At 43.2% G+C, this 21,323-nt stretch overlaps 1 protein-coding gene across 2 annotated transcripts in view; it reads left to right on the top strand.

Annotated features, from left to right (window-relative positions):
* The window catches only part of LOC131690732 (roundabout homolog 2-like), an 834,482-nt gene that overhangs the window by 730,334 nt on the left and 82,825 nt on the right, over positions 1-21,323 (top strand). For both annotated transcript variants that reach the window (XM_058976690.1, XM_058976691.1), the window contains exons 6-7: positions 3,465-3,742; positions 3,801-4,008. In XM_058976690.1, coding sequence (XP_058832673.1) covers positions 3,465-3,742; positions 3,801-4,008 — 486 coding nt within the window. The remainder of the gene's footprint in view (positions 1-3,464; positions 3,743-3,800; positions 4,009-21,323) is intronic.

Raw genomic sequence — 21,323 nt, forward strand, 5'->3', positions numbered from 1 at the left:
GAGGCAGGTTTGGCGCAGCGAATGGCAACCGCGTAAGGGGTAAACCCAGCCACCCCGAAGCAAGACAGAAGAGTGAGTGTATAGGCGTATAAGTGGACTGCCTCATGCCAAGACGGGAGGGTCGTAGCGTAGTATGTTGGAACTAAGCTATCGATGCCTCATGGCGTGGCAGAGGAGTGAAAGGGTGAGCATCCAAGTCAGTCTCACACTGCATGTTAAGGGTGAGCATAAAAGTCAGCCTCACAGGTTGGTAGAGGCTAGCACAAAAGTCAGCCTAGCAAGGAATGAAAAAGGTGAGCACAAAAGTCAGCCTCGCATGGTATGTCAGAAGTGGGGCCTAAGAAAAATGTCCCACATGGGATGCCAGAGGGAGTGACAAAGGTACAATAGAGTGGCACGATTGAGAGTGAATCAGGTGATAGGGTGAGCACCCAAGTCAGCCTCATATGGATGGGTAGGGCGAGCACAAAAGTAAGCCTAGCAAGGAATGAGTAAGGTGAGCACACAAGTCAGCCTCGCATGGAACGTAAAAGGTGAGCACAAAAGTCAGCCTCATGTGGGAGTGTTTGAGAGTGAATCAAAGTGTGATTGAGAGAGCACCCAAGTAAGCCTCATACAGGATGTATGATCGCGTGAGTGAGAGTGAATGAGTACATTTAGTACAGCCATCCCCCCAGAAGTAATACCGAGAGGTAGTTCCTGGGAGGAATGATGGCGGAGCCCAATGGAGTTTAGTCGGTATTAATGGCTGATCACCATTCGAGTCCGACACGCCCCCAGTGCACCCCGTGTGGTAGATTGGACCCTACCGTTAGCACGTGTACTGGGCTAGGACATAAAGGTCTTCTCCATCGAAAAAAAAAAAAAAAAGACGCACGCAAGGCAATCGTTCGTCCCTTTGCCTTTGCGGAAGCCAAATTGTGTATCTGACAGTAAGCCATTTGCTTCAACCCAATTGTCGAAGCGAAACAAAATCATTTTCTCGAACAACTTCCGAATACAGGACAGCATTGCAATCGGCCGATACGAGTTGTGGTCGGAGGCTGGTTTTCCTGGTTTTTGGATGGCGATGACCTTCACTTGCCTCCATTCATGAGGGACAATGTTACCCTCAAGAAACTTGTTAAATAAATTCAACATAGGGATTTTCGGACAGCGAAGAATTCTTTAGCATTTCTGCGTAAGAGCGTCTCCAGCGTTCCTTGAGGGAGTGCTTAATTTTATCCCCGCGCTGCTTGGACGCAAGGCATGATTTAAGAGCATGCGAAGGGCCCCCGCAGCAAATACCCTTTTCAGTTTCTTTGCCGCAAGAGTCATCCTCATGCTCTCCTTGACATGTGCCGCATCGTTTTTTATTTCCACAATAGGTGGCTGTGTGGCCCAACTGCTTGCAATTGCTGCAGCTCATAACCCGCGGTACAAACAGGCGAACAGATAGGCGAACCTTGTCAAGGAGGATGTAGTTGGGAAGAGAGGACCCGGCGAATGTCACCTGAATCGAGCCTGATAGAGAGTAGGTAGTCTTACCTCCCTCGGTGTTTGCGGTATACAATTGTTTGCATTCCAAGATCTTAATCTGTTCAAGTGAGGGGTCCTTAAAGCAGCCAACCCCGTGCTCCAACAGTTCTTCGCATTTCAGGCCCGGTTCGGACACTACCCCATCGATTTCACAGGCCACACAAGGCACGTACGCTTTAAATTCCCGCGTAAAGCGCTCACAGCAAGCAATCGCGTTTGCCTGGCCGAGATCATTGACTAGAACACGTATCTTGTTTGCACGAACACGTGTTATCTGAGTTACGGCCGGATAGTTAGCAGTCAGATCTCGAGAAAGTTTTAATATATTAACCGGTTTCTCTCCGGTCCGAAAATATACCACCCATGGCCCAGAGGAACCTTGTGGGTACTGCTTTATACGGGGAGCAATGCGAGACTTCCATGATAACATCATATGGTATTTCGCCCTCGGCCATTTAAGTACGAGGGCAGAGTGTTATATAAACGGGAATGTGTCTTATTATTTCATTACAAGGTAGAGTAAAAGAAGGAAAAAGGAAAGAAAGCAAACGAGGAAAAAAAATCAAACAAAACTTATGTGCAAACAACGTCGATTGTTCCGCACCAGCGAAAACAATGTACTGGATTTACTACCGGCACCGGCAGAACGGCAGCCAACGAACGAACAAAGGACGACCTTCACTCACTGAAACTTACACACCGAACACCACTGTGAAGTACAACGATCCGTTCCGTTCAAAGGTTGGGAGACGTATGTCGGTGAATTTATTGATTTTGGTATGAAAACATGAACATTAATCAGCAATGACTTGCGTAAAGTTTCAACACTATACTTTAAAAATATATATAAGTAAGTGCTTTCAAATAAGATAAAAAAAACAATTTTAGCAAAAACCTCGAGTTTGTAGGTTCAAGTATTGATCAAATTCCGAATCTGAGTACAAATTAACGCTAATGAGACTTCTCCAAACCTCAAAATTCAACGAAACGATTTGTCAAATGACCAATTTAACGATTGTTCCGGATCATCCGTTACAGATTTACGATGCCAGGGTTCATGCTCAGATCACAAACAACACAAACATGAAATCATTCCGATGAGACTCAAGCATAAGAGCGAAAAGTTAGCTTGTCATTTATTCTACTGACAAGTTGTCGAAATGTACCACACTTAAGATGATCGAATAAAACACAGAACCCACTAGTTAATTATTATTAATGGTTCTCTCTACATCCATCTACTACACTTCCCGGAATCACGATATTACTCAGCATTGATGGTCCAACATTATCCCTGGTGGAACTTGATCAATATCAATTATTGAACAGAAACGTTTTACGACCCATCGTCACCCGGCCAGCAGTAGAGGAGGCGCTTCGGAGATAATAAAAAAACCCTTCCCCGAACGCTGTTTCCACGCGGGACGTTGGCCCGCCAAACGCCACTACATATCACAAAGCTGCTATTCTCGGTCAATTTTTTACGGTCCTTTCTTGTTGTTTCGGTTATCGTCGTAAAACAAAACAAAAAACAACATAAAACCAAAGAGACGGCCATGTTTCCTGGCCTTATTCCGCTTCCTGAATGTCCCTGAATGGACAAGCCGCTTCTGGAATGATAGCACACTATGATAAAAAAGGAGGCAATGGTGACGGTCACAAATTGAGAGTGCAGCCTCGGAACAACGGTTGGTCAGTATAATTTATGGATAGCGTCTGAGGGACTGAGTAAAAACATGAAAACTATAGCTTTTACGGTGCTTTATGTTGGTTGTTTGGCTGGTGATATACACGATCGAACAACCGTTCCGCCCCATTGGGGATGGGTTGAATCGAATGGCGAGAAATTGCACGGTTGTTTCCATATATAACAGTTGTCATTTCGTTTTTCCCGCGATTTGTAAACGAAAATATTCAAGTTGTTCGTATATCTTTTTTACTTTCAGCTTCTCCGACGTTCATCATAAGACCCCAGGATCAACGGACAAATCTTAACGGTATTGCTACGTTCAAGTGCACCGCCTCCGGGAATCCCCCTCCGTCGGTGTTTTGGTCCAAGGAAGGCTCCCAGACACTGATGTTCCCTAACAACACCTACGGGAATATACACATCTCCAGCCAGGGTTCGCTCCAGGTACGAGCAGCCCAGAAGGACGACGATGGATACTTTGTCTGCTCGGCACTCAGCGTAGCCGGTTCCACCACCAGTCGAGCATATCTTCAGGTAGGTCCAATCTCCGATCACAGTCACTGCAATTAACTGACACATGCCGTACTCACAGGTCACCAGTTCCTTCGACAGTAGTCCACCTCCACTGTTGCAGGTTGTTCCCGTGAATCAAACGCTACCCCGGGGAAGCGTCGCGATGCTACCCTGCCGAGGATCCGGTCCGTCCAGTCCGAAAATCTACTGGAAGAAAAACGTCACCGACATCACCGCGCTCGGGTCGCGCTTCTCCATCGTTCAAGGCGGAACGCTAAAAATTGACGGTGAGTACCAAGAGCCCAACTCTGACTTAGTTGCAACAAACTAGGGTCTATACTTTGTTGCACTGATTCCCTCTCGGTAATTGCCGGTTTGAATGACCACCTCACGATGTACGCGACTGTGGTGTTTCACGTAGTCAGACCGGTCATCATCGATTTGTTTGCTGTTTGAAATCGTTTTGTTTCGATGGGCAGTTTGAGAATGACGGAACATGTAATTTCGTTGTTTAGCTAGTTGTGGGTTTCGGCACTGGCGAAGCACGCGATAATGATGGGATACAGTGGGCGCGATGGAAGTGTACCACAAACTGACGAGCCTGTATTTGGCTGCAGGTGGGATCTGAACAGATTGTAGTTTATTGACCAATCATCAGCGATCGTTTGCATGAACTTATCTTCTTTCGTCTTGAATCAAAAAAAGTATATTAATTCAATTATGTTGCCTGAAAACCTATCGTTAAATAATCGAATAAAGTCATCAATATAATCGAAGCAATCCGATATCGGTATCGCTGCAAACATCCCCCATCAAACTATCCTTGACGGCGCGCAGCATTACACTGTCAGTAGAAGTCGATAAAATTGAATGCCCTCCAACTTCCCGGCTACCAGGCAGGACATTAAACCAACCGAGCAAAAGTGACGAGCAATTTTAGCCTATGTCAGTCAATTCGGTTCCGATAGCGTGTTCGCTTTTTACGACCCGAACTTACCATCAAGGACAACGATAATGGCGGCTTCCTGATGTCTTTCCGGACTATTGCAGGCTGGGGGAAGGAAACGAATCCGATCCATTTTTCCGATGCTATCAATGATGCTGCATCTCGAACAACGTCTTGAATGTCATTTTCCCGTGGTGACATTATGCCACAGGCTTCTCGAAACGTTTCCTCGATAAGCCAAATCAGCATCGCCGGTCGGGGTGCTAGTGCAGCCTTTTCCCGCCACGACTGCGCTGCCTACCTACCTAGTGCCGTGGTTGATTGAATCGAAGTGTGAGCGAGGAAATTTCCAGCACCTCGTTTGCATTCGGAATGACGACGTGACGTGGTCATTATGCAAAGTGAAATCAAAAGATCCCTACCGGTTAGATATGAGTGTGTGTTTCTGTGTAGTGCACCGACAGAATCGTTTTTCATTTTCCTATGCGAGCCGCCAGCGAAGCTAGCAAATTAAGACGTCTTTAAGATTTTATCTCGGCTGGAAGCCGTAGAAAAATCCTGAATAATTGCGGCTGCTTTTTCAAGTCCAGGAAATTAATTACCAGCAGCGTCATATTTCTTTTCTCCGAGATTTTTCTTCCCAGATTGACAGGAAAGATTCCTGAAATAACCGATAAAAATGAGAGATTAATCCTCCTGTCGGGAGGAGGGGAGAATTTCGCAGAGATGAAAAATATTTCCTTTTCGAGCCCACTTCATCTTCGCTCTTATCATTTTGCCATTTTGCGATTCGCATTAAAAATAATCCCCATTGTTAGCCGTAATTACATTTTATGACAGCTGATAAGTAGGCTACTTACAGTTTGGTTCGTTGGGGAGTTCTAAGGAAACGATAGAATACTTTGTCTGAGCTGTTCGGCGCTTCTTTTCAAACGAAAAAGATTTATTTTTGAACTTGCACAAAATAGCTTGTCTGAAACTTTTCCAATTCCGAAGTACACCGAAGATCCGCGTTATTTCGAGTACCATGAAAATGAGTTTTTATCTTTGATTTAGATAACCATTGGCAGTTGAAAATCAAGCGTTTTGGACCTCTTCGGCTTTGAGCCAGATACTTCGGTTTTCGGAGGTGATCTACCTACGCTTTTTACGTCATTTTGTTCGAGTCTGGCGAAACTTTTCAGTACAGAATCTTTTTTTTTCTGACCGTAACATTTTGCCAGAACCTTCCTACAGTTCACAGGTGACGCCGCTGTTCTGTCTGTTCCACTCTCTTTAGCTGTTAACTATGAAAGAGGGTAATGTTCGTTTGGCTTATCCCCCACAGCGAGAGTGGGTGGTAGTTTTGAATTTGTGCGACTAACCCTTTGCGACGCAGTGGGACGTATACGTCCCACCTGCTTCTCCTAAGTTTTTATTGAATTTCTAGTTAGCGTTACCATATAAATACGAATTCTTTCATTTAATCAACTCTTAGAGATAAGGAGTGCAACTAGCACAAAAAATTATGTGAATTAGTTAATTACTTATTAGTTATAAACAATTAAAACTCGAAAATCTCCTTTTTGCCTTTCTCATATAAAGAAAGGCTATGCAATCACTGTAAAAATCGACTTTTTAACCGAGGCCCGGAGGGCCGAGTGTCATACACCATTCGATTCAGTTCGTCGAGATCGGCAAATGTCTGTGTGTGTGTGTATGTATGTGTGTGTGTATGTGTGTGAGTCATTTAAACTCACACAATTTTCTCAGAGATGGCTGAACCGATTTTCGCAAACTTAGTTTCATCTGAAAGGTATAACGCTCCCATAAGCTGCTATTGAATTTTTAGTTGATCCGACTTCCGGTTCCGGAGTTACGGGTTGAAGAGTGCGGTCACACAGCAAATTCCCATATAAACTGGTACCACCATGAGTTTCAAATGATGTAAAACATATTAAAATTGATGTAACATTACTCTAGTTTGCGGGTCTGGATCACTAATGATCAATCAAAGTAGCTTTGACCACATTGGCCACCTATGACGGTTCATGACGCCCCCGGGGAACCCGCCAAGTTCCTAAGCTAATATCACACCCATTCCCCAACGAATTCTCTACCGATTTTTACAAACTTGATTTCAAATGAAAGATACAGTAATGCCATTGACTGCTGCTGAATTTCATTCGGTTCTGACTCTTGCTTCCGGAGTTATAGGGGTGTTAGTAAGGATACACTGGAATTTCCCATATAAATCGGTACAATCGTAATACCTCAGAGGCTAAAAACTATTGAAATGGTCACCAAATTACTTCTAATCGCAGATCTAGATCACTGATTGCCAATCAAACATTCTTTGAATATATTGTCCACTATCGACGATTCCGGAAGTCCGGAATTCCGGGCATATTCCACAATTAAAGTCAAATCGGTTCTTCGGTGATGACAGAACCGATTTTCTCAAACCAAGTCTCAAATGGAAGGCAAAATATGCAGTTGAGTATTGCGTCGCCAACCCCCCCGTTTTGCCCTTACACCTCCCTCCTTCATCACTCTCCTCCCCTTGGACCATCCTCACGCCCGCATTTCCTTCATCCATCCCGTATACCGAAATAAGATGAAGGATTTCTGACGCATCCTCCACTCCCACTCTACTAACCCCCCATTCCCTACACGTTCAAACCCATTCCACCAACCTTTCCAAATTATAATCACATGAAGATAACATTGAACTCATGCTTATTAAGCTAATTAAATATTATTCTTTTGCCTTTCTCATATAGAAAGGTTATGCAATTGCTTCAAAAACCGATTTTCTAACCTAGGCCCGGAGGGCCGAGTCTCATATAACATTCGACTCAGTTCGCCGAGATCGCAAAATATCTGTGTGTATGTGTGTGTGTATGTATGTATGTATGTATGTGTGTATGTATGTATGTATGTATGTGTGTATGTATGTATGTATGTATGTATGTATGTATGTATGTATGTATGTATGTATGTATGTATGTATGTATGTATGTATGTATGTATGTATGTATGTATGTATGTATGTATGTATGTATGTATGTATGTATGTATGTATGTATGTATGTATGTATGTATGTATGTATGTATGTATGTATGTATGTATGTATGTATGTATGTATGTATGTATGTATGTATGTATGTATGTATGTATGTATGCATGTATGTATGTATGTATGTATGTATGTATGTATGTATGTATGTATGTATGTATGTATGTATGTATGTATGTATGTATGTATGTATGTATGTATGTATGTATGTATGTATGTATGTATGTATGTATGTATGTATGTATGTTTTTTTTTTTTTTTTTTTTTTGAGAGCAGTAAAAAAAATTTCAGAAAAACCCTGAGTGAGGAAAAATGTACAAAAACCCCATTGTCAGGGAACGGGTTTGGGCTGCCATCACCCGACCCGCTAAAAACCACTGCTCTTGCCCAGAACCTGATTCCTCCCCGGCACTACCTTACGGCATTACTTCGGGGAGGGGTTTTTATGTGCATAGCACGCACTCTAATTCAACTACTTCCTAGTTCGTTTCTTCCGTAGGGTTACAGCCCCACTCCTCTACACACCACCAATTCTCTACCATCCACACAGACTGGCAAGCTCTGCATGGCAGTCGGAAAGCTGGCTGTGAGTCGAGGCTTAGTACTCCTCCCCTACGAGTACAGTCTGAGCGGCAAACTTCTGACTGTCTAATTCACTGAGCCCTGCGGCTCGCTTGTGCCGGTTAGCACCGCAACTCCCTTCTCGCACCATTCAACGCCGTTTACTCTTTGAGCACCAGACTTGTTCGCGAACTACTCGGTCTAGTCCCCGACGATGGACCTAGCCTACTCCGACGGAGAATTCCCCGGCGAGAGAAGTTCTCCCGAAACCGAGCCAACCAACCAGATGTCGAGGTCAGTTCGGCGATTCCGGTGGAGAAGAGCGTCCGGTTCGCTGGTGCCCCGACGACCTGCGACTGGTGGTATTTCGTCGCGGTCTACTCAGTCTAGTCCCCGGCGGTGGATCTAGCTTACGCTGACGGAGAGTTCCCCGGCGAAGGAGGCTCCCCCGGTACCGATTCTTCTTTTGTTTTAGCACCACAATTTCATGAGCTCTTTGGCTTCCTCTCGTTCCGTTTCGCCCGATCTACTCGATCTAGTCCCCGGCGGTGGATCTAGCCTACTCAACGGGCCATACAGTAGGTGCTGAGGTCTATCCGGCGATTCCGGTTGGAGCGTAACTTCCGGTTCACCGGCGCCCCAACGACCCACTGCTAGCTCTGCGACGCGGTCTACTCGGTCCAATCCCCGGCGGTGGATATAGCCTACTCACGAGCTACCCGGAAGGATGTCGAGGTCGGTTCAGCGATTCCGGTGAAGCTTGACGTCCGGTTCCCAGGCGCCCCGACGACCCAACTCGGTGCTACATCACGCACTACTCAACTGGTCCCCGGCGGTGGACCTAGTCTACACAGTTGGAGAGTTCCCCGGCGGCGGAATTTCTCTCGAAACCCGATTTGCGGTTTCTTGTTGGTCTCTACGCCACTTCCTCTGTAACTCGGAGAGTATGCTCGAGACCACTCTGTTGACAGCGTCCCAGGTATGTTCGTCACGGCACATCTCTTCGACGATATTGTCCGCTGTCATACCAGGTATACCCCTACGAACTTCTTCGAATCTAGGGCATTCGAAGACCACGTGTTCCGGTGTCTCCTGCACGGTCGCACAACCCGGGCAAAGGGGTGACGAAGCATGTCCAAACCGATGCAAGTACTTCCGGAAGCATCCGTGCCCGGACAAAAACTGCGTCAAATGGAAGTTCACCTCTCCATGCTTCCTATGTACCCAGGCCGATAAATTTGGGATGAGTCGGTGGGTCCACCTTCCTTTCTCCGCGTTGTCCCACTCCTGTTGCCATTTAGCCAACGAGTCCGCTCGAACCTGTCTCCTAGCGTTACGTGCATTTCTCCGCTGATAGCATTCCACGTCCTCCGCCAGGGTAATGCAGATGGGGATCATCCTGGCGATAACGCATACTGCCTCCGACGATATTGTTCTGTAGGCACTCGCGACTCGTACGGCCATCAGTCGGAATGTCCTGTTTAGCTTTTCACGGTTCCGCTTGGTTTTCAGCGCAGCACTCCAGGCAGGAACCCCATATCGGAGTATCGATGACGAAACAGTAGATAGCAGACGTCTCGTGCTGCTTCTCGGACCGCCGACGTTTGGCATGATTCTCGCTATTGCGTTCGTTGCCTTCGCCGACTTTCCACAGGCGTAATCAACGTGGTTGTTGAAGCTCAACCGGTCGTCGATTATAACTCCCAATTGCTTCAATGCACGTTTCGATGCAATCACGTGCCCTCCGACGTCGATCTGCATCCGTTGGACCGATCTGCAGTTACTGACCAACAACACCTCCGTCTTGTGGCGAGCTATTTGCAGCTTAACCCCGTTCATCCAGCTCTCGATCGCGTCTATTGTCTCCGTCACCGACACCTCCACTTCTTCAAGTGTCTCACCCATCACCGTTAGTGACACGTCGTCCGCGAAACCTACGATTTTCACTTTCCTAGGCAGCTGCAGCGTTAACACCCCATCGTACATCCCGTTCCAAAGGGTTGGACCGAGAATGGAGCCCTGAGGAACGCCCGCTGTGACACGCAATGACTTCTGTCCTTCGCTCGTCTCGTACAGTAGCACTCTGCTCTGAAAGTAGCTCTTCAGGATCTGGCACAGATAGTCGGGAACCCTCATTCTATGCAGCGCTGCAGCGATGGCTTCCCAGCTGGCACTGTTGAACGCGTTCTTCACATCTATCGTGACCACAGCGCAGTATCGATCTCCTCTTCGCTTCTGTTTAGATGACTTCTCGGCACTCTCGAGCACTATCCGAATTGCATCCACTGTCGATGCTCCTTTGCGGAAACCAAACTGCATCTTGGACAGTCCGCGCTCACCTTCCGTGAATTTCGTCAACCTGTTAAGAATGATCCTTTCCAGGAGTTTTCCGAGTGTATCCAGCAGGCATATGGGTCTGTACGAGGTCGGGTCGCCAGGTGGCTTCCCTGGCTTCGGCAGCAACACCAGCTTCTGGACCTTCCACATTTCGGGGAAGTTGCCTTCATTTAGGCACTTCTGCATCACTATCCTGAACATGTCCGGATATGCCAGGATCGCAGCTTTCAGTACCACGTTTGGTATTCCATCCGGACCAGGGGCTTTCTTTGGTTTTAGGCGCTTCGATGCTTCTACTAGCTCGTCGTTAGTCACTTGCCGATCCATGTTTGTTCCTTCTTCCTCGCCGTGCGGTGACGGTGGCCATATAGTTGGATCGTGCTTCGGGAAAAGACCCTCGACGATTATCTTCAGCTTGCTCGGACACATTTCGACTGGCGTCGTTGGACCCTTCATTTTCGCCATCACGACTCGGTATGCGTCACCCCAGGGATTGGCGTCTACTTCTCGGCATAGCTCCTTGTGGCACTCTGACTTGCTAAGTCTGATCTCCCGTTTTAGAGCGGCCCTAGCTTCCCGAAACGATGCCTTATGCTCTTCTCTATCTGGTTCCGACCTTGCTCTTTGGGCCCGCCTTCTGGCTCTGAGACAAGCAGCGCGTAACGTACTAAGCGTCTCGTTCCACCAGTAAGCTGGACGCCGTTTGTTGCGTGGTTCCAGTTTTCGCGGCATTGTGGCGTCACAAGCCGCCACAATCCTTCTTGTTAGGTCAGCCGCATCCACGTTCTCGGTCCCGCCGTTCGGCCGAAGTGCCTCAACAAAGAGGTCTTTGTTGAAGGCTTTCGTCTTCCACTTTCGTTCGCCGGTCACCCTTCTCTGTACTGCCGCGGGGTTCCGTTGGCCGATACGGTAGCGAATCTCCTGGTGGTCACTATGCGTATACGTTTCGCATACTCTCCAATTCATGTTCGCCGTCAATGAGGGACTACAGAATGTGACGTCTATGATGGACTCCCTCCCGTCTCTCCGAAATGTACTAACAGAGCCTTCATTGCACAATCGTACGTCTAACTTCGCTAGAGCTTCCTGCAGGATACACCCTCTTGTGTTGGTTACTCTACTGCCCCATTCCACAGCCCAGGCGTTGAAGTCACCACCAATGACTACCGGCTTCCGATCGATCAACTGCTCGGTTAACTGCTCCAGCATTAGGCTGAACTGCTCTACTGTCCACCTTGGGGGAGCGTAACAGCTACATACGAAGATGCCGTTGATTTTGGCTATCACGAAACCCTCATAGGAACGTTCTACCACTTCTTGGATAGGGAATCTTCCCATTACTTGTATCGCTGCGGTTCCTGATCTATCCGCCACCCAGTTACCGTTATTAGGGGGGACTTGATAAGGCTCTGCGATCAAAGCGACATCGCACATAGTTTCTGTCGTAGACTGCCACAACAGTTGCTGTGCGGTATCACAGTGATTCAGGTTTATCTGGGTCATCTCCATCACCGTTGGCCTGCAGTCGCCTTCTTGTACGCTGGGCATTTAAAGCCACCCGTCTGATGGTCGTTCCCTTCCGCTGGGGTGCAAAGCAAGCACTTCGGCCTCTGCGTGCAGTCTCTCGCAAGATGGCCCGTCTCTCCGCATTTCCAGCACATCCCGGATCTGTCCGGGCCTTTGCAAGCCCCTGCTAAATGTCCAAAGCCTAAACATTTGAAGCATTTCTCTGCTTGTTTGTTTACTCGTGGGGCGGCTCTCAGTAGGCATCTCGACCATCCAACTGTAACCTTACCTACCTCCAGTGCCTTGTCTGCAGCGGTTACCGGTAAACGTATCATCGCTATCTGCGTTCCTCCGTATCCCTTCCTTAGCCGGATCGTCATGTGCACCTCGCCCAGTTTGCACTGCTGCTTCATAGCACCTCTCAGCTCGTCTTCCGTCGTTATTTCGTCGAGGTCTTTGCACACGATTACCATCTCCGGGCTTAAGGCTTTAACTTCTGCCTTTCCGCCCATTGATTTAGTTATAGTCTCCTGCAAGGCAGAGCTACTAGTCGTAGTATTCTTCTTAAGCTCGAGGAGCATCTCATTTTTTTGGGTACGCCTGACTCTTAACACGTTTTCCCCCAAATCTTTCAGCTCCGGGTCCTCTCTGACCTTTTTGAGCAGTGCTGCGTACGTAGTCTCGTCATTTGCTTTGACGAGCACGGCTTCTCCCTTAGGCGCCTTCTGACGAGCCGAGGGTTCTGATTTCCTCTTCTGCTCCCCTTTTCGCTCCTCCTTCTTTTTTTGCTGTTTCCCGCGTTTCTCCTTCCGACCTACAACGGTGCTCCAGCTTTCACCCTGTAAGGTGGCGTCCTTTTCTTCGGCAGCAACAGCATCCTCGAGCGTCTGCCTCTTTGACCCGCCTGGTCTTTCTTCTCCTGGTGAGGATCTTGTCCTCTTTGGAGTTATGGGAACTGGCGTGTTCTCCACTCCAATCTGCCTCTCCTTACCCTGTTTCGGAGGGGCTAGGAGGATAGTAGCCTTAGCCGACGCGGATGCTCGCTCAGCTGAATCTGCCCTCTGCGTTGCCGTATCGTACTCTTTCACGGCAGACAGTAGCGCCTTCCGGATTTTGATGACCATCTCCTTAATGTCTTTGTGGACATTGTTTCTCATGTCCACGAACTTGTGGAGCTCCTCCACCAAGTGCCTCGCTACCACTACCTTTGGCGTTTGTGGGGTGTAGCTCCTTCCGCTCTGCTCCGGCTGTTTTTGTTGCTGCTGTTGCTGTTGCTTCGGCTTCCCCTCCTCCTGCTCTTGCTGGGTGACTTCAGCTACTATTGGTGGTGGTGACCTCACCAACCCACCTCTGGCAAACGGATTTGCCGTGCCTGCTCCATTTATATCGGTTGCTTGTTGTTTCTCCATTTTATTTTATTGGGTCCCAACTCCGGGCCGCTATCTCCACTCGCTGCACATAGTCGCCTCTCGTGATCCCATGATTATCTATGCTGCCGAAAAGCAGCAGTGAGGTCATGCAAGGGTTGACACCATCTCTCATGGGGAGTAGTGTTCAGAGCCGGATCGGCGTAAATCGGGAATGCTTCAACCGAACCTAGTACCACCAACCAAATGATGGCGAGATTCGAACGTACCCGGAGACCTGCCAGGGTTTTGTTGGAACGGAGGCAGCCATGCTGTTAGCCCACTCGCCATTTCAAGTCGGTGTCATCCTTCCTTACTCAGGGAGTAGAACAGCACGTCTGTCAGCCCTAAGTCGCCATCCTTTCCGTCATCCGTGTCCTGTCCGTTGCCGTTCGCCATGGCCAGTATACCATAATCAAGATGTTACTGGCGTCGATCCTGATGTGCCGGTTGGCACTCCGGTTGGGCTAGAGTGCTTTTATTGCCCAGATCTTAGATTATTGGAATCTTAGGATCTTAGCAGAAGCGGCACAGACTCGCTTCGTCGGAGCTGCTTTCGGAGTTATGGCATTTTTTAGAGGTTCAGAAGAGCCCAATCTTAGCCCCACCATATCCTAGCAAAACTCCCCAACTCGCAGTAGGGCTGTGGGGGGGGGGGGGTTCGTTAGGCCCCTAGACTCCTGTCCTTCCTGTCCCTGCTGCCCTGCTGTATGTATGTATGTATGTATGTATGTATGTATGTATGTATGTATGTATGTGTGTATGTATGTATGTATGTATGTATGTATGTATGTATGTATGTATGTATGTATGTATGTATGTATGTATGTATGTATGTATGTATGTATGTATGTATGTATGTATGTATGTATGTATGTATGTATGTATGTATGTATGTATGTATGTATGTATGTATGTATGTATGTATGTATGTATGTATGTATGTATGTATGTATGTATGTATGTATGTATGTATGTATGTATGTATGTATGTATGTATGTATGTATGTATGTATGTATGTATGTATGTATGTATGTATGTATGTATGTATGTATGTATGTATGTATGTATGTATGTATGTATGTATGTATGTATGTATGTATGTATGTATGTATGTATGTATGTATGTATGTATGTATGTATGTGTGTATGTATGTATGTATGTATGTATGTATGTATGTATGTATGTATGTATGTATGTATGTATGTGTGTATGTATGTATGTATGTATGTATGTATGTATGTTTGTATGAATGTATGTATGTATGTATGTATGTATGTATGTATGTATGTATGTATGTATGTATGTATGTATGTATGTATGTATGTATGTATGTATGTATGTATGTATGTATGTATGTATGTATGTATGTATGTATGTATGTATGTATGTATGTATGTATGTATGTATGTATGTATGTATGTATGTATGTATGTGTGTATGTATGTATGTATGTATGTATGTATGTATGTATGTATGTATGTATGTATGTATGTATGTATGTATGTATGTATGTATGTATGTATGTATGTATGTATGTATGTATGTATGTATGTATGTATGTATGTATGTATGTATGTATGTATGTATGTATGTATGTATGTATGTATGTATGTATGTATGTATGTATGTATGTATGTATGTATGTATGTATGTATGTATGTATGTATGTATGTATGTATGTATGTATGTATGTATGTATGTATGTATGTATGTATGTATGTATGTATGTATGTATGTGTGTATGTGCGGATTTGTTAACAAAATGTCCACATCGGTTTCTCGGAGATGGCTGAACCGAATTTTACAAACTAAGATTCAAATGAAAGGTATAATATTCCCATAGGTTGTTCCGGATTACGAGTTGAAGAGTATGGTTACAAAACAAAATTTGTTGATTTGTCCACATCGGTTTCCCGGAATTTTCTGAACCGATTTTGACAAACTTGATTTTAAATGAAAGGTCCATCAGCTGCTGTTGAATTTTGTGTGGATCCGAGTTCTGGTTCCTGAATTACAGGGTGATACGTACGATCACGCAGCAAATCCCGATTCTAACGAATTCTGCGATGAATTGGTGAGGTGATTTTTTTCCAAAATATAAACACAACTGTTGAATTTGTAGATCTAGGTCACAAACAGTCATTCAAAGTCTCTTTGGCCACACTGGCCACCATCGACGGATCCGGAAGCATCCAAATTCAGAATAACGGTTATATTGGTTTTTCGAAAATGGCTAGAACGATTTGATCAACTTAGTCTCAAATGAAAGGTGTTGCGTCCCCGGAAACTGATATTAAATTCCACCTCCATCCGACTTCCAGCTCCGGAGTTACGGGTTGTAGAGTGCGATCACATAGAAAACTCCGATTCAAACCGATACCTCGATGAATGCAAAAAGGTGCTCTTATATATACTTACCAAGTGTAATAAGAATGAAAGACATTTCCATAATGTTATATTGTACGAACCAGTTATTAAATCATAGTTTGGAGAAATGAGAAAGGCACAATTGCACCTATAGGTGGATTAAAACAGGTTTTTTACAATACATTCGGCTGTATCTAAACTAAAGGTACTAGAGATCTAAAAAATGTTTTGCAGATATTTCAAACATTGAACTAAATAATAGATATTTTGCAGAATTTTTCGTAGGTTCTTTCGAAAAAAATCTAAATATGCAAAAATGGAGTTTATTATTATGTTGGTCTGAGAGTCAGGAATAACTGCTCAACTAGCATAAAAATAGATTATGTCGTTTTTGAGGTCACTGATTACGATTCTGATAACAAAATTTGAAAATTCAATATAGCGGCTACACAATGGTAGCCATTTTTTACGAAATTTGCGAATTTTGTGACAATGAGCATAAAACTCGATTTACGAAACTTTTTGGGATCGCTGATTACGATTTTGGTGTCGGTATCAGAATCAGCGACCCCGAAAACCCCCTTGCAAGACGTTTTAAGTCAATATAAAAGCATGAAATTTCAGCCAAGCACAGACGCCATATTGGATCCGCCGTTATGAATTTTACATTTTAGACATCAGAATCAACTATATAAAGCTATAAAAATTACAGTATTACCAATTAAATTAGTTATTGGAGGCGTTTCGAGTTCCTCTCATCAGAATCCGACACTAACTTAGTCGGATTGACGCTAGCTCCACAAAAATGAAAACAAGATTTGTGTTTCTAAGCAAACCTCTAGTCATACGTGTCCCGTAGGTTCTGATTTAAGCTGATGAGATTTAATGAACCGAAAATCGAAACGCCTTCAGTAACTAATTTAGTTATGTGTCCTTTACACGCAAAGTGGTTTAAAACAATTTTTTCCTTAGTGGAGAAAAATAGTTTTCACCCAAAAAAATTTTGTCCACCAAGGGGAAATATAGCATAGTGAGTATTAACAATGAAAAAAAATCGCATCGCAAACGGTTGAAAACGTGTATAAGCAACAGCCGGTACCGTTTTTAGGCATGGGCACACTGGGCATGAGCCAGAGACCCGGAATATTAGGGGCCTCGCAATGAGGATTGGTGCATACTAGCGGTGTCTGCATTTCCGGCGCCATGAAAACGTCAAAGAAAAGAGCGGCCCAATCTTTATTTATTTCGTAAAATATTTTAATGATCAATTTTGGATTGATGCAGTGATCACAAGTAAAACTTTTGTTGAGCTGCTCTTTTTCATCGGATTATTGCGAATCGCAACCAATGAATCGTCATTCCTTTTCCTGCATCAAAATAATGAGAGACTCGAAAATGATTATAAATAATCTGAAAGAGATTCGCCAACACAATATTTATTGATTTCAAAGGCTTGTGTTAGCGAAGTGGAATGTTTACTGAAAAATAAAACGCTTTCCGAAAGCCACATTGTGTCCAATTTCATCACATCAGAAACGTGATACTGGTCATGTTCATTATCTTAAGAATAACACTTTGTAGTTTAAAAATAAAGATCAATTTTTGAGAAATAAATTCATTTGAAGACATTTTCGTGTTTAAGTCGTAACCAAGATATATTTTGAAAAGTTGAATTTCATTGGCATGTTGTTATTTGGTTTTCGTATATTGTTATAATGTTATGCCGGCCCTATTATAATGCATGGTCAAATGGCACAGACAACAAACCCTCGGCACATGCATTTCTGATTGCAATGGCTCGTGACAAAAATTTGCCTATTATCACCGATCGACGGAATTGTGACCAGCAATCGTTACGAGACTCTCTTATGAGAGCGCCACTGAAGCACCAAAAAATCCTCTTCCGTCACTCCCAAAACTACCAACCGATCCTAACACTACACTGGCGTTTCAAACAGAAGCGTGGACGGCGACGCACAGTGATCACCTTCCATACAAAAGTTGGACAAAACCTCAAAAGTGGTCCGAATTTGATGAAAACTTCACATTAGGGTAATTTTGTGACGCTGAATTCATATTTGTTGTTTATTTTTTGTTTTTTGTTACCTCAAAATTTTGGTACTTAGGGTGGTTCGAAAATTCAACATTTACGAATATAAAGAGCACTACTTCCGAAAATTAATTTTCAAAAAATTAGGTGCGGTGAATTTTTTAGCAGAATACACATTTTTTCAATTGTTGATAATGATAAGACACATCTATAAATTATATTACGAACCCTGGGTAGTCAAAGGCTACCATGCGTCTCCTTCAGACGCATCATGAAAAATCACCTTTTTTCATACCTCGGGGCAGAAAGGGGCAAAACAAGATATTCATTTCCGGAAAGTACACTAAATTTCAAGTATCGTGAACAACAAGCGATCTTTCCGAACCGTTTCAAAAAAAAAGTACAGCAACTTTAAACATTTTAACTTTAAATGATTGCACGGTTTATAATTTCATTTTCATATCTGTACGAGAAGAACGGCTTGTATCGACTAAATCGAATCGTAGTTATAAGTCCAGCAAATAACCTTTCAAATGAAATCAGTTTGATCCCAATAGGAATCTTAACTAAAAAGATATATTCATTTGAATAACTTAGGTTTGAAAATAGTTTTCCTCAGAATTCATCATCTATTTCACACTTGAAGTTCTGTAAAAAATCGAACTCTCGTCCTCGGGACTTAATATTTTGAGAAGACTTTATTCAATCTGTTAAGAAACAGAGAAAAATGGTAAATCATGAAAAATCTAAAATAAAATTTTGAGGTTTTGTCCGGCTAGGCGACACTGTGCGACGGCACGAGCAGGAAATGACGACCTGCTTGAGCTCCTTCGAGCCGCAGCAGATATTCAACCAAATTTCTACACCAAGGTCTGATACAGGACAGCTTTGACGCGTCGTCCGTCTACCCAATCAGAATGAAATAGCAAAATTATAACAGAATACGTTTTACATTTCTTATAAAAGAAATGTATAGAATTCGCTCAAACTTTCAAGATTTTTTCCGAGGCCCGGAGGGCCGAGTCTTATATACCAATCGACTCAGCTCGACGATTTGGGACAATGTCTGTGTGTGTGTGTGTGTGTGTGTGTGTGTGTGTGTGTGTCTGTGTGTGTGTATGTAACGGACAAATTCTCATTCGTGTTTCTCAGCAATGGCTGAACCGATCTTATCCAAACCAATTTTAAATGAAAGAACTAAAAAACAGTATGAACGCTATTAATTTGTTTTTGATTCTGATGTTTAGTTTCCAAGATATGAATGTTTGAATGCGCAAAAATGGCGTTTTTTGCAGTTTTTTTAAATTATCTGCCGAAATTGACAATGTAGATTAACAATTTATATGTTTTTAGACAGCTTTAACGAATACCTTTCGAACAAGCTATAGATTGTTGAAATCGTTCTATTATCAAAAGAGATATTTAACATTAAATGCGGACGAAAGATTTTTATCATTTCCCATAGCCAGAAATATGACCAAAAACATGTAATCTATTATTAACGCCAAAACGGCTTATTTTAGGTCAATAGTATCTTCGGAGAATTTAATGGAGGCAATATGCCCTTTCTTTTGGTATTGTGCTTTTGCTGATTAATCCCCCTATGAGTGAGATATTTTCACAAATTTTTTTGGAAGTGATTATATCGAAATGATGCCTTCAGCAAATTTGTAGCTCTTACTTTTGCGAATAACGTTACTGAAGACTTCAAATATCTATTTTGAATACTTTAAAAGTTATGGCTTGTTGTTTGTTGATTACTCTTTGTCGCTTATTTATTGTTCAATATAGTAATAATCCATTGAAATAAGCCAAACAGTATTTCGATAAAACGAATTTTGTATTTCATTTTATTATCTACAACCGCTAGAAATAATCACCGAACACTTCCAAGTTATCTGGAAGGAACTTGATAACTTATCAGTACAAAAATGTTCATTTGTGCGAACTTTCTGACTGCAATTTTGCTAACATATAACCATCGGATCGATCTGAAACATATCGGAAAATGAGAAGCGAAATAAATAACTCCAAGCAACGGCGTAGCCAAGAGAAGGTTTTGGGGTTTAACACCATACAACCCCCCCCCCCCCCACAACACCCAAAAAAAATTGGATTGATGTTGAAAATTTATTGATGCAGACTGATTTAATTCAATATTACAATAACAATTATCTGATCCGTAGATTGATAACCTGTTGTTGTAAACATCATGAGGACTTTTGATAAATTGTCGGAATGGGGTCCTGATATGTAACTGATCTCTTGGTCTTGATTTCACAGTTGTCTAATAGCATCAATATCAAATTCCTGTCTGAAAACATTCCAATAGAAAATTCCAGAGTTCTGTAATCAATCATAATCCTCAGATTTATTTTCAAATTGATCTCGTTTTTGTAGAGATGTACTGTAATAAGGGTCTTTATTTAATAGGAAGCGAAGTTAAAATTGATTTAATTCTATGAAACATAGAACTGCTCAACAAAAAATGCATAAATTTCAACAATTGCTTAAAATGTTTTTGCCTTTCTCATTCACTCTAAAATTCGTCGATCTAATCCCGACCGGGAGGACCGAGTGTCATATGCTAATCGACTCAGTTCGTCGAGATCGGAAAATGTCTGTGTGTATGTATGTCTGTATGTATGTGTGTGTATGTGTGTGTATGTGTGTATGTGGAAAAAATGTGACCTCTGTTAATCAGAGATGGCTGGATCGATTTGCACAAAGTTAGTCTCAAATGAAAGGTACAATCTTCCCATCGGATGCTATTGAATTTTTTATTGATTGGACTTCCGGTTCCGGAGTTACGAGTTGAAGAGTGCAATCACACAACAAATTCCCATATAAACTGAAATGAAAAATTTTCAAAATCAAATTTGTATTTTTGATGCCAAATGACATTATAATGCATGAAACATTGAGATTTGATGTAAACTCGAAAAAATAACGTTTGACAAAAATTGATTTTTTTGGACTTTGGTACTTATTTGCTCTGTTACTATTTTCTGAAAAAATAATTCTGCATAATTTTAAAACTTCAAAAATTACGGTTTCGGAATTATGCCGTTTAGACATTAAGATCGATTTTCACCAAACCCCCACCAATTGTAAAATTGGTATTGTAAAAAAACGTAAGGGCGATACTTCAATGCTGATAGGTGGGACCGAAAAAGTAAACAATCGCCAAAGGGACTATATACTATATATACAATCATTTTGTCAATTTCAATAGCAAACACAAATTTTAATTTAATAATTTCAAATACTTCATGAAGTTTTGGGTTTCGATCACTGAATCATGCAATCTAGGATGTAGAAAACACAATAGTTCTGAATTGGAAATAAAACCAAGTCTGGAAATA

Source organism: Topomyia yanbarensis, chromosome 3 (assembly GCF_030247195.1).
Source record: "Topomyia yanbarensis strain Yona2022 chromosome 3, ASM3024719v1, whole genome shotgun sequence".
Taxonomy (NCBI): domain Eukaryota; kingdom Metazoa; phylum Arthropoda; class Insecta; order Diptera; family Culicidae; genus Topomyia; species Topomyia yanbarensis.